Raw genomic sequence first — 14,938 nt, 5'->3', positions numbered from 1 at the left:
CATAGAGAATATTTTTGGGGGCCAAGGAAGTTTTCCTAGAAAAAGTGACTTTTAATTTGATATTTGAAATAAGAGTTAAATAGGCCAAGAAGGGATTGGAGGGAGAAGGTTTGGGACAGGGGGCCTTCTAAGCGGAGGGAAGAATGTATACACAGTCTCTAAGACGAGGAAGAGCAAGATGTGGTCTCAATTAAAATTAATTTGTCTAATGAAAGAATATATTTTCAACTTACAAAGAAACTATTAATAAAAATGGGATTATTACTTATTACACTGAAGCATCCAAATATTTAAATTATTTTCACCATGTCACTAGTGTGGCTTTTTAAGTACTTCTTGAGCAAGAGGAGCTTCTTCTTATATTTTTGGCTCTGGATTTATTGTAGACACCATCCAAAATACCCCAGAATATCTTGGAACTCTTGTAGGAATTTGAAATGAGGACACTCAGCAGGATTCGTGTGGAGCTTTTCTCTAGGAGCAGTGTATAAGAGGGAAGCTTTTTACAGAATTTGGTTTGGAGACTCAGAATCTAAACATTGATCTCTGTCCTTTTTTTCAAAGTGCAGGAACTTTACAAGGTGAATATTTTACAATATCTTATGGTTCTGAAAATTATGACGTGAGTCCAATATCATAATTTATTTAAGTAAATTATGTATAAGCGTCATAAACAATCTGAATTTATGTTAATGAGAAATATTGATTTTATTTCATTAGCAAATGCAAGAACCTCCAAAGAACGTTGAAGAATTCTTAAAGCTTCAAAATTGGGTAAGTAGAGCATCCTGTTTTATGTGCCAGTACATCTTTGAAAATATCAGTTATGGAGATGTGGAAGGCTTAGGCTTAGGAAAAGGCTTTAAGAATAGAAATTCAAGAAATACGTTTCATGGTGGGAAACGTTTATAAATATTTATCTCCTTTCACTAAACTTTTTGTTGTAGTCATTCTCTCTTGTCAATATTCTATACTATTTTTCACTTTTAAAAAATTCTAGGCCTATATCCTATCAGAAGAATTATACAGACATTTCTATATAATTTTGGTAATGTAAGATTTTTGTCTTACACATTTATACCTTAAAGAATATCTGACAATTATGCTTACTTACCTCATTTATCCATGCACCACAGCTTAGACTCACAGGTAATTTGCAGAGGTGTTGCATCAATATTCCTTGATTGTTCAATCAGAGTATAATATTCAAAATATGTTTTCACGTGGAAAGTTCCAGTTTCCATTGGTAGGTATAACTACTAACTTCTGGATTTATTGGGCTTGCTACGAGTTTTCCCTTGGGTCTATGCACTTGTGAGCCGAAGGTCAGGTTTGTTTTGCACTGAGGAGTGCCAAGGGCTAAGATAAAGACGTTGGTGTGGAAGACAGAGAGAAAAAGGAGGGTTTTTTTAGGAGGTATGTATGTATTTTGAGTAGATTGGACTTGAAATAATTTGCACCTATTTATGCTTCAATATATACAGAATTTGCTATGACAATGGAGTTTCAAAAATACCTATTTTTAAACATCCATTTTCTCTTCTTATATTTGCTTAAATATATATATATTTTTTAATGTTTTGAAGAGAATTGAGTTCCTTTTAGGGGCAAATAGGAAATGAAAACATTCCTAGTTTACAAAAGTTTTTTCAGTCACTTTTACAGAGCCAAATATTTCGAACTACTTTTAGGACAAGCTTTTTGCAACTGTTTTTATTTAAATAATGATGGAAATGTGCTATAGCCTAATCACAATGTTTGAGGTTTTTTTAATGCCAAGGAGAAAGGATTATAATTAAAATTAAGCCAAATTCAGCAAATAATTATGGCGACATTTGGACTACACCATCATATATGTTTGAGGATCCATGATTTCAGTTATTTCTAATTATTTGAAGTGGAAAATTCATAATTACTCTGTTTATATTAAGAATAATACTAACAGAATCAAGATCATAGGTCTAAGCCAGCCCTTCATCAAAGATAGAATAAAATCAAAATTGAAGCCGTGTCTTATTAATGGTTTGTAAGTAGTACCATACAAGGTATGTGAAGGACAGCATCTATGTTGATAGCCTTTAATTTTTGTCAGCAATTGTAAAACAACATACCCAGTTTACCATTTTGTCATTTATGGGTTTATCTGTAAATTTTTTCATATTGTCTGGATTTCCCAACCAAATACTTGTATTCTGTAGTTATTTTTCTTAATGTTTGACTATGTCTATGCATTGTCAAACTATTGGATATTTGAAAACATTCAGGAATAAAATAACTAGACATTTAATATTTTGTTTGCAGACAAGGCTTTTGTCTTATAAACAATGGTAAAAAAGTAATAACTTCCTCAAATTCATTTAAGAAATATTTTTGAGCACCTACTGTGTGTCAGGCACATAAACAATTAGAATATAACAGTGAAGAAAAACACACAAAGATCCCTGCCTTCGTGGAGCTGTCATTTTTTTAGAAATGACGCATATTATAAACAAACAAATAAAATAGAAGAGAAATAAAAATATATTCTAAACTGCTTACAGCTTCTTTGAAAGTCTATCTATTTAATTTTCTTCTAAAATATGAAAGCAAAGGTATATATCTGCATAGTAGTGTAGTGGTTAAGAACAGAGGCTCTGGTGTCAGAATGCCTGTGTTCAAATCCCAGTTAGAACAGTACCTGGAACCTAATGTTAGCTATTAGTTTCTCATGTCGTATGCTTTATCTTTTATCACATCATCTAAAGCCCTCTCATTTTGGCCAATTTCTGTGATTTCTTTCTTTCTTTTGTAATTTTAATATTTTATATCTTCTCCTCTTATATTTCACCTCTTCCTATCTCTTGTTATTGTTCTTTGTACCTTCTTACCTTCAATCATTTCTCTTCTCATTTCTGTATTGATCAATTCCTACATTCTCTTCCTGCTTCTGCCCCTTCACTCCGTCCTATTCTGTTTCTATTTTTATAAAAATATTTTTATATTTTATTTTCGTAATATCCTTTTGTTCCACTAGTGATGTATCATTATCAATTCTCTTACTTATCCTATTTATTCATTAATTTAATAATTTTTATTCACTACCTGCTATTTGCCAGATTTTATTCTGCACACTGGAGATACAACAATGAACAAAACAGAGAAAAATCCCTGCCGTTGTGGAATTTACATCACCTCCCCCTTCTGCCCTATTTCTCTCTACTGTCACATTTCTTTATTCCTTTTCAGTTCTTTAGGTAGTGAAGAGTTGGTTTGAATTCCTTCCTTATCTATATATCACATTTGATCTTCCCTGTTATTTATTTCTTATTCTATATCTTTTTATCCTGCTCTCATGTGACTTTTATCTGGTAGTATTTTAATTCATCTTCTCTTAGCACATCAGTGTCAGTTTTTGTTAACAGGCCTGCTAGGTTTATAATCCAGACCTGAAGGATACTCAGATCCCTACTGTAATTTTTCTCATAGAATCAAAGGTACTTTATGATAGAAAGAATAATTATTTCAATCTCATTCTCTTTATTCAGAGAACAGCTTGTTTTATTTATTTGTTTGTTTATTTATCCATCCATCCATTCATCCATCCATCCATCCATTCACTTAAATCCCTCTGTATATTAAAGCTTAAGATAAGAGAAGAAAAGCTGATCATAGTTACTTCTTCCTCTAACCCTAATCATGCTTCTTATTTCTTACCTTTTATTGGATTTCAGCACTTATCTTTTGGGACTTAGAACGTGGGTGAAGACCTAACCATATATTCAGTAACTAAATCTCTCTCCCAACTTCAGGAGAGCTCTTTTGTCTAGCTACTAGGTTCCATCTCTAGTTTTGTACCAGTATGTAATATTTCGTGCTTCTGCCACTGCCAGAGTTTAATTGCAGTAATTAAAATAAACATAACAAGTACATAGCTAATTCTTGCGTCACAGACCTTGTTTTAAATAAGATAAATGTTTTCCTGAAGTTATCACTGAGAATTGTAGTGCTATAATGTAGAATTTAACTTTTCAGGGAACAGAAATTTCCGGTCCAATTCTTTTGTCTCTTTGGAATTGGAATGCATTTGTTTTTAAATTAATATAATCACTGTGGACTCCGGAAGCTTCAACTCTAGTAGTGTGGATTTTCTCTCTGGCAGTAATGACATCACTTTTGCCTGACAGCTCGTCTGCCTATTGACTACTAGTTGACCCCTGTTTCCCTTCCCTAGGTCTGGCTACAATATTTACTTTTCAGATAATATTCTATTCAAGCAGCGTCTGATTGAAAGCAAAATAGAAAGGAATGAGGAAGGAAAGTAATTAGAGAAATGAAGGGGAAAGGCAGATGTGATCTACTACAAGATCATCACCTTGTATCTATTTAATTGTACAGCCACAAGAATCCAGTAAAAGAATCAGTGCTTATTTAAACATCACCTTCTCCATGTTAATGGCTTTGGGACCACAGTCAATCCATTCATTACCTTGGTAAAGTAGAGAAGACAGAGTCCAATCAGGCTTGTGGGATTTCAGGATGCTTTTTTCACCTCATAATATACTTCAGTACCTTCAGAACAGGGAATGTGAAATCTCAAGTCTGGCATAAAGGATACATTTTCATAAAGGTTTGCGCATATTGTAAAATTTTTTTCAAATTTATTTCCATTTTAGCCTCTCTCCATTCTCCCTGCTCCCCTAACAATAGCAACACACAGCCCATAAGGATTATTTTCAAATGTGGCTGTCATTCTAGTTTGACAGTGTTTGTCTTCAGGGATTGTATCCTGTGATCATATCTTATTCTTCTGAGATCTTTGTATTTTTTGACAGATAATATGCAGATTTTAATGCTGGAAAACTTCCCCAGGTGGTTATGTGTCTTGTTTAAGTATACATTTGTAGGATTTGTGAGAGGGCACTTATGTATCTAAGAAAAATTCTTTTTTCAAAAATGGCAGGGGGACCTAGATCCCTCTAGGAAAGTTTCCTAGCATTAAAAGCTGGGTATTATTCAGGTACCTGTTATCATCAGAGAGAATAATTCATAAATAAGGATATGTATGCTGAGTTTAGGAAGCTTTTAAAGGAAGAAAAAGAGAAGTGGAATAGTCTAAGGCAGGTTTAAAGTTCCTGATCTGCAGACTTCAGATGTATTCCCATTTAGCTAAATTTCCAGAATATCTTACCCAAATTCTAATAAAGAGTTTCATTTTGTGCAAATATCCTACCATTCCAGAAAACATTCTCTTACAAATGTTTAAATATGTCGGTTAACTTTGTTTTGCTATTAATAAATTGTATTAAAAGATAATCTTGTATTTAGAATTGCAAATATTAATGTTGTGATTCCCCGTCCCTTCCTTTCATTTCCCTTTCTTTTCTTCCCTTTCTTTCCTCTCCTTCCCTTCCTGAACAATTTAATTCTAAAGCAATTTGGGGGCCAAAACAAGACAGGTATCCACATTGGCAGGGGAAAGGGGGATGTGCTGTGGTAGCCCAGAGCAAGCTATCTGAACTCTACCCGATGAGGAGGGTGTCTATGTGACACCACAGGTGTCAGAATCTAAGGGAATGAGAATGGTATCCACATGTGGCCCAGGGTGGGGCGGCCGTTCAGGGAGGTGAGGAGGTAGGCTGTGGCCTGGTATGGGAAGTCAGAGCCCAAGGAGAGGTATTGAGGGTGTTCCTGCAGAATGGGCAGCCTGGCATAGGGTGTCAGAGCCTAAGCTGGATGAGAAGGGCATCCACATAGAAAAGAGGCTGGCAGCAGGTAGGAGAGATTGGTTGCCTGAAAAGATTGATCAATAAGTGCATATGTTAAGGATAATGACAGCTAGGTTTTCCACTGTTGGAGATGGTAATTGTAATATGCAAAGAGAGAAAACTAGAATGTTTGGAATTCAAATTAGGGGTATCAGTGTGAACTTGTGGTTTTAAATACATAGAGGTCATGAGAAGACTGAGGAACATTGTAGACTAAAGAGGACTAAGGACACATAAGTGTAAACGTAATGTGTGATACTGAGCTAGATCATTTTGCTATAAAGGGCATTATTGGTTCAGTTGATGAAACTTGAATAGAGTCTGAGGATTAGATAGGAACAATGTATCAGTGCCAATTTCCTGATTCTGATGGTTATATAGGAGAATGTTTTTGTTTTTAGTCAATACACACTAAAGTATTCAAGGATGATGGGGCATCAGTTAAGTAAGCAACTTATTTTCAGGTGATTCAGGAAAAAAAAATTTGTAAAGCATTTGAAACTTCTAAAGTTTATGATTGTTTTGAAAATTTTTAAAAATACATTTAGTAAAAAATAATGCTGTGGAATAAAATTTCGATTTTATCTCATTGATTTTGAATTATATTATTTAAATTCATTAAAAATTAAGTTGTATTCTCTCACATTTTTTGCAGGATTATTGGCCAAGGGAAATCCACTTTGGAGATAATGATAAATGGTTATATACTCTGAAGAAAATAAAAGAGGATAGTTCATTAAGTTCAATTTGTTCACATCTGTGGGGAAATGTCCCACGAATAGATAATGGAATCATGATCATGGAGTCACGATTAGAAGAATGTTCAATTCTTTTGAAAAACCATGCCTCTAAAATATTTGAGTGGGACAGTGTAATTTCCAGGACAAGTAAACCTTATTTTTTATATGAGTAAATTAATGGTCAGTTTGTGTGTGTGTGTGTGTGTGTGTGTATGTGTGTGTCTGTCTGTCTCTGTGTAAGTATTCTCATAAAGAAAGAAATCCTAAGGTATAAAATATCTAAAAACATGTATTTTATTTTAAGACCTTTTCATTTCTAAATAGTCCAATACAGATTTTTAGTTGAACATGAACATGTGGATTCAAAGAAAATGTTACTAGGACAAAGCCTAAAATAGTGTCAACTTTGTTATGGTGGAGCAGAGGTAGCCAAATATCAGGGAAACAGGGTTGCATCAGCTGATATTGGTTCTAGAGACAAACAAATCAGCAAGGGTCAGGATATAAGAAGGGAAGTACCTAAGACCTAAAGTAAAAGGGGTGAGAGTTGACCTACATGAGCTAGGTTAGCTCATAGAAAGTATTTAGCATTCAATATTCTATAACTGCAGGTGGAATGAAAAGCATATCTGCAAGTAATGATAGCTGTTACTTCTTTCAATATTTGTGTAACTTTTTTCTTATCTAATTGTATTTATTAACACTTCCAAAATAGATAGTAATGGTGATTCTTGTCATAGTCTTGATTTAATAGGTAAACATCATATATAAGCCTTAATGATGATGATATTGGTTGTATTTATAAAGTATTTTCTATGTATTAAATAAATTTACTTATATTATTTAGATATTTAATATCTTTTTTTGGGCCTTGATTTTTCAAATTCTAAGACTGTGTTAAGATACACTACTGTTAACTTCACTACTGTTTTACCTTAAATTTTCTTATTGAATTTTTAATTACTTTTTTAATTTTAAAAAATATTTTTGAAATTATACAAACTATATATATAGCTTATGTATGTGTCTATATAGAGAGTATATATAAAGTAACCGTGAAGCAACCAAATGTAAGTGGCTGAGCTATTTGAAAAACATGGGCTTGTTCAGTAGGAAGGGATTAAGGTAAAACTTTAGATATAGGAGTAAATACTAAAGACCTATTAGTTGGAACTTGACATTTCTAAAAAACAAAAGGAAACAGGAGATATGATAGGTATTTATTCATTCAAGTAAGAATGTGTGTATCTAGCATTATGCTAACCAAAAAGCTAGTTGATCTCATTGAATAGTTTCATATATAATTTCTTCTTTTTTTTTTTACTGTTAAAGGCTGTGTGTATATATATATGTATGTATGTTGTGAATTATTTTTTTTTAAGGTTCTCAAGGAAAATTGGAAAGACACAAGGCATTTCTAAGGAAGTATCATAAGAAAAAGAAGATAATGGTATGGTATTTCTTTTCATCTTCCTTGAAAAATTATATTTTCACAGATAATATAATTCCATAGTTAAGCACTGATAACATTTTTTGAAATTTTCTTTTAGTCTTTTATCATCTGTCTGTCTATCTCTGTGTTTTTAAAATAGCTGGACTCATATTCTACTTTACACACTTAGTATTAGAGTGTTGGCATTTTCACATCACTGCAAGTTACTTGAAGACTTATTTTAATGTATATATTCCATCCTCTGGTTGTTTAATAGTTTATAACATGTTATACTTAGTAGTACAGGTTCCATATCAGTCCTCTTCCTTTAGAAAAAATTAACAATTCTTTTTGATTACCTTTAGAATGACTTTGTAAATTAAAAAAAAAATCTCTTTGAGAGTTTGATTAGAATTATAATAGACTTTTGAATTACTTTGAGAAACTTAGTCTTTTTCAAAAATGCATTCTAAAATTATACAATATTAAAGCTATAAAAACTTTAAGTGCCACTAGTCCATACATCTCATTAAATGTTATTTTCAAATTTTAAAATTACTTTTATTGTTTTTTCCTGATTATGACTTAGTCATTTTAGAAAATGAAAATAGATAACACTAAAAGGATAAGCATCCTAATTCTATCACCAATAGATACATCACATATATCTCACTACTTAATTGTCATTTTAATTTTTCTTTTATTTAAAATATTTTTTAGAAAATTCAGATTAAATTATGTATTTCTAATTCATTAAATGTCTTATGGAATTTTCATCAGTAAATATTCTTCTATACCATTTTAAAAATAAACTAATGTAATAGCCCTCTTGTTGGACACTTAAGTTAGTTTTCATTATTCACTACTATTTACAAAGCTGCTGTGAACATATTTGGAGCTAAAGATAGTGCTTACCCATGATTATTTCCTAAGATAGATTTCCAGAAGTGGAACCACATGGGAAAAGAAATGTGAGATACATATTGCCAAATTATTCTCTAAAAAGGCGGCACCAATTTATATTTGGAACAACAGAGTTTGTGATTGATCTCGTACTCATTTCCTTGTCAACATTTAATGTTACATTTTTTAATGTTTGCAAAGTTTTAGGTATAAATGTAATCAATTGCAGACATTTTACAATGAAGTTGATTTTTTAGGTTTTTATTAGCCTTTGTCTTTCTATAATTGTGAATCGCCTATTTATGAACTTTGGCCGTTTTTTTACTTTTCTTTTTTTATTTCTAAGAGCTATTTACATTTTAAAAATATTAACCCTTCTCAGTAACATATGTTATACATATACCACTTTCTTTGTTGCCTTTTAACCCAAAAGTATTTTTTTTGCTATATAGAATTTTATATTTTCATGGATCTATAATTTTCTATGTAAATTGTCTGCCTTTAGTGCCACAATATTTAAGAAGGCTTTCTTCATCACAAGATCATACATATATTCACCTTTATTCTCTAGTTTTGTTCCTACAGATTAATATTTTTGTGGTTTAATTCTTTAATTCATTTAGTGTTTATTTTTGTGTAAGAAAGTAAAACCAAGGACCTTATTTTAGATCCACCAGTAAATTGGTGTGATTTTCTACATATAAGTTCTACACATTCCTTGTTAAATTTATTCCTAGGTATCTTACATTTTTATTACTAATTAGTATTAATTATTACTAATTTTTATTACTAATTAATGAGATTGGTTTTCCACCATGCTATTAAATGGATTATGGTTGGTATATAGGAGATTATTGGGATATGGGTATTAGTCAACAGTTATTCACTGGGAACCCAAACTGCAATAAGTAGTTTGTTTATATTTCTGTTATAGTCCTATCTCTTTGTGTTTTGTTTGTATATGTATCTGAGTCCCCTCTTGAGCTATGACTAGCTTGAGGGCAAGGACCATATTTGTATTCCCAGCATCTAAAACAGCAACAGCAATCTAGGCCTCAGTAGGAGATACAGACACACACACATGTTAACTGAACAAATTTACAAAATTCTTTAATTTAGAATTTTAAAGATTTTATTTTAAATGTTTTCCAGCTTTCAGATGAAATGAAGACAAAGAAGAATATAGAGGTATTCAAAATTTCTGTTCTACGAGATTATGTATCAGAAGTATTATGTGGCAATAAAAGAATGTTTACAATAATATAGATGTAGCTAGAAACATAGATAGGGCCCCCAGGAGAGAGAATTGGGAACAGGTATAGAGGCTTCCTGTTTCTGCCTAGTCTATTTTTTTTTTTTTTCCGCTGAGGAAGATTAGCCCTGACCTAACATCTGTTGCCAATCTTCCTCTTTTTTTGCTTGAAGAAGATTAGCCCTGAGCTAACATCTGTGCCAGTCTTCCTCCACTTTGTATGTGGGTCTCTGCCTCAGCATGGCTGACGAATGGTATAAGTCGGTGCCCAGGATCTGAACCTGTGAACCCGGCCCACCTGAAGCAGAGCACACAGAACTTAACCCCTACGCCACAGGGCTGGCCCTGCTTAGTCCACTTCTTTATGTGTAGTCTAGCTAAAATTCTTGATCATTTGAGTTATGTCAAAATTACTTCTGAAATATGATTTTGTTTTGCTTTTGTATTTGGCATATGAGTATGCCGGGGCTCTTAATTTTAGGGAAGCAGAAAATATGAAGATTTTTCATAGATTGAATAAATATTTTTCATCTAATTTAGTAAAAAGAAGTAAAATAATTATGTTAATGAATGATAGTTAAATATTTAGCTGTCTTCTGTAGTGATATGAGGCTACTATACCAAAAAGAGTGACGTCATTACTGCTATGTGATATTTCCCTCTTTCTAGGGTTGCAACTTCTCAGGATTCAAAACAAATGAGCTTACTCAACTACCCAGACATTTGGATGCTGAACGAATTTATCTTTTCATTTTAAAAGCCCATAACTTTCATGTATGTAAACATTATTTTATTTTTATTGTATGATAAATTTTGAGAATATGATTTAATGAATCAGACCTTTATTTAAAGCTGTGACAAATTAGGTGTTAAGCAAGATTGAATCCTTTAGGCATTAAGTCTGGCAGGAAAGACCAGTGATGTTTAACACCCTGATCACCGGAAGACAATGTGTTAGACTTTGTGCTACTGCTTTAGGAGTCTGAGGTTGCTAGTGTGCACTGGCTTGGCATGTGACTATAACAAGTGTTTTTTCCTGCTCTATCAGTTCAGGATATTTTAGCCGGCTCATTTTGACCCCAAAATAACTTATGAGAGCCTTTCCCCATAACCGCACCTTTTAAGCCTCCAAACATCTGGGGAATTTTTGAGTAGTATCCCTACAGGGTAGCCAATTGATGAAAAACTACAAGCATGGGAAGGGAAGTAGATCATTGGCCATTGATTGCCGGGGCAGGATGAGGGTTGGGTGGTTACCAGTATTGATTTCCCATATACTTATACATTAGGTGGTCACCTAACAAAGTTTCTATTTCCTGGTGGCTAAAACAATGCTCCTTGTACACCCAAGAAGATTCCTTTTGGACAATTCTCTGAGATGGACTTGGCCCCCAGTAGGCCCTCATCCCCATCCCTCACCCCTCAGCCTTCCTGTGGCTCTTTATTTCTCAACACAAAATCCCAGTTGTTTTCTCTCCTACTATAGTCCTCTACACTCCATCAGAAGGAGCATAATCAATGATTAAACCTGGATGAATGAATTCCAGGTATTATTTTCTGCCCTTTTGTCACTCTCTTCAAGAGGCAGTGTTCCAAGAAGTAGAGTCTGATTGATCTGATTTGGATCTCCTATTTGCCCCTCCGTTAGGGAACCACAGAGCACTTCAGCTGACAACTCCACCTAGAATGTTTCAGTAACATTCTCTCTCTTATTTTCCATGCTAATAGAGATGTTTTTCAATTCTCTGTTATATTTTATGGGATTTTTGTGAGAGGAAAGCCTCAGTCTGCTGTCTTGATACAATCACCAGATCCCCTTTCATAGAGAAAACCTATAGATGCTAATTGTAGTTACGCCTGGGTCATGAGCATATTTATTCTTTTCTCTGACTATATTTTCCAAGGTTGCCTCAGGGAAAATATTTTATTCTTGTAAAAAAATTAATGCATCTTATTGTTAAAATAATTTTATAAGTACTATTCTAGATAATGTATAATATGCTTTCTAACTCGAACATTGTGTGTTCTAAGATGGGATTGTATTTTAACCATGGATGCATGTATACCTAACACAAGACAATCACATAAACAAGATATTGAAGTACAGCCTTGAGGAATTTTAGTATGGTTATCTTGGAGGATGCTGACATTATTGAAAGAAATAGGAAAATGAGGAGTGGAAGTAGATACGGTGGGGGTGGGGCAGAATATGACTAGCAGCTGAGTTTAGGATATTTTGAGTTTGTGTACCAATGGTATATCGGGGCATAGATACCCAATGTTTTATTTGTTAGTACCCCTACCTGATTTCAAAAAAGAATTTAAATTTGCTTTCTAGAGCATGTGCAATGCAATGGCATTAAAATAAATACATGATGACGTTAAAATGAAGAGAAAATAAGTGTAGGAAAATAAAAATATCAGAGGGAAGTTTATTTCACAGAAATGCTTATAATAACATATAAAGAGACTGAACTTACGGATTTGAAACTTGGAAAGAGAAGGCTAAAGGGCTACTATTCATGCTTGAAGGTGTGGGAATCCATGAAATTGACTGAATTCGCCTAACTCCGTACAAACACGTTCCTGCACATAGAGTTGTAGATTAAGTTTCTTGATGAGAGAAAGTGTATATTATCTCCTGTACCACTCAGAGCAGAACCTTGACTATGGATGTGCTTACTAAAAATTTTATTTAATTGAATTGAGTTTAAAAGGGCCTCTATTATGGATATAAGAGGAGAAAGCTGAGCCACAAACATACTGATATACACAAATAGAAATTCAAGAGAACATTAGAGGTGATTTTGTCCAACCTAGAGTCAATAGTAAGAGAAAAAGTTCCAAGTCACATAATCTCTGGGCTTTAAGGTATGTTTACATTTACTTGAATCAAAGAAGTATCACAAAGGGGGAGGGGAGAGAACCATTTAAGTTTTTAAGCTGGATTTGGGTTTTTTGGCCAATTTTCATTTTTTGGTTGTCTTGACTAAATATTGATGTTGTATTCACTAAATATTTTTAAAAATATATTTAAACATATTTTTCCTGAAAAACAAGGTTAGTGATACTAAACATAACCAAAACTTAGAATAAAAGCAATCATGCTGTTAGTTTACACTAAGGAGCGTCTTTGCTTGAAATTTGCAAATAATTTAAACAAAAGTATTCAGCTTTTACTCCTGTATTTCAATTTTCAAATTTTTTCTTTATGTACTTTACATATGTTCTTTGTAATTAAGAAGTACTAAATCTAAGTTGAAGCTGTTACCAGTGTCCTCCATACTATACTTAGTGGCCTATGAAAGAGAAGTGCCCCCACAGAATACATGATAAATGATCTTTTGGTATAAAAGTTTGCATAATGTCCTTTTTGTAGACTTGTACTTTAGGAACAGGAATTCATACCTATGAATTTCGTTAAAAGAAATCTTGAACCCCACTGAATCTGGCATTTAGAAACTTTCAGTGACTAAGATAAAATGATCTATTGAATGTACCTATTTAAACCAGGACTTATAGTCTCCAGTAGTCATGATGTTTAGATAGGGTCTAAACTTACGATGAAGCTCAATGGGATAGCATTCCATGATTGTTGATATCTGTCATCAGTATAAAGGGGGAATTGTAGCATGTATCTTGGATTTTTGCTGTTCTTGGTCTAGCCTACACTGTCATTTCAATAGCTGTTAGTCAAATGTCATTATTGAGCACATGAAATGTGGCTAGTGTGACTAAGCTGAATTTTTTATTTTATTTCTTTTAGTTAACATATATAGATCTAAAAACTAATTCTTGATTCAGTTATTGTAAAACTTTCAGTTATGGTTGGAACAAAATTACAACTATGTATTTTATGAAATCTAAATACCGATCTAGTATTTATGATGAAAATTTAGTGTTCAAGTTAAGATGTGTGGTAAGTGTAAAATATATACCATATTTCAAAGACCCCGTACCAAAAAAGAATGTAAAATATTTCATTAATAATTTTTGTGACAATTATATGTTGAAATGATAATATTTTAAATATATTTGCTTAAATAAAATGTCATCAAAATTAATTTTACATTTTACTTTTTTAAAGTGACTACTAGAAAATTTAATATTACATACATGGCTCACATTAAATTTCTATTGAACATTGCTAGTCTATAACCATTGAATACATACTCTTTATAAAGCCAATTTACATTAACATGTTTTATAATATATTTTAATTTGATCTCCATGTGTCTTTTTTTTCCGTAGGAAAAAGGTTTTAAAATGTGGAAGACTCATTTTCTCTCAGAAGCATCTATTGCTCTTTTGCATGATTGCTTTTGGTGGTGGTTTCTCCATAAATTTAAGGTATAATAATATTTTTTAAACTTCTTATTTTAAGTTGATTTGCAGCATAATTAATTTTTCAGTAGAGGTAGCAGTGGAACAAAAAATGTTTTTCTGGATCCTTTCATAGAGCTTGGTTTTTTAGTATTTTATACTTGTTAGGAATCCTGTTTGAAATCTAGAGTTCTTTCAAAGGAGTTAAGACTTTAATATGGATTTGAAAGATCCTGGGTCTTCATTAATCAGAAAAAGATTAGGGAAATCAAACATTGCAGTGAATAATAAAGCTGTAGCTTTACTTAATACTATAATGTGCTGAAAACCCACTGCAAATCAGTGACATTGAAGGAGGTTTCATTTGGAAGATAGTCTACAGATCAGATGGAGAGAGAGTCTTCATTTGTTTCAGAAAGGTATAAATTCTGATTAGGGTTAAAAAGAGAAAGACATGGGTATCTGGGAAACAGTAAGAGAATGAAAATAAGCAGCACAGGAGTCTTATGTTAGAGAATACGTGCGCTTGGAAAAAGTGGGGAAT

At 32.7% G+C, this 14,938-nt stretch overlaps 1 protein-coding gene across 1 annotated transcript in view; it reads left to right on the top strand.

Moving 5' to 3' along the window:
* The first annotated feature begins 723 nt into the window (after positions 1–723).
* Positions 724–14,938, top strand: part of FAM227B (family with sequence similarity 227 member B) — a 202,071-nt gene continuing 187,856 nt past the window's right edge. Inside the window, exons 1-6 of the mRNA XM_058541547.1 lie at positions 724–774; positions 6,400–6,631; positions 7,867–7,934; positions 9,972–10,007; positions 10,741–10,845; positions 14,323–14,421. Of these exons, the coding sequence (XP_058397530.1) occupies positions 724–774; positions 6,400–6,631; positions 7,867–7,934; positions 9,972–10,007; positions 10,741–10,845; positions 14,323–14,421 (591 nt within the window). The remainder of the gene's footprint in view (positions 775–6,399; positions 6,632–7,866; positions 7,935–9,971; positions 10,008–10,740; positions 10,846–14,322; positions 14,422–14,938) is intronic.

Source organism: Diceros bicornis, chromosome 5 (genome assembly GCF_020826845.1).
Source record: "Diceros bicornis minor isolate mBicDic1 chromosome 5, mDicBic1.mat.cur, whole genome shotgun sequence".
Classification (NCBI taxonomy): Eukaryota; Metazoa; Chordata; class Mammalia; order Perissodactyla; family Rhinocerotidae; genus Diceros; species Diceros bicornis.
This window is presented reverse-complemented; position numbering and strand designations above follow the sequence as displayed.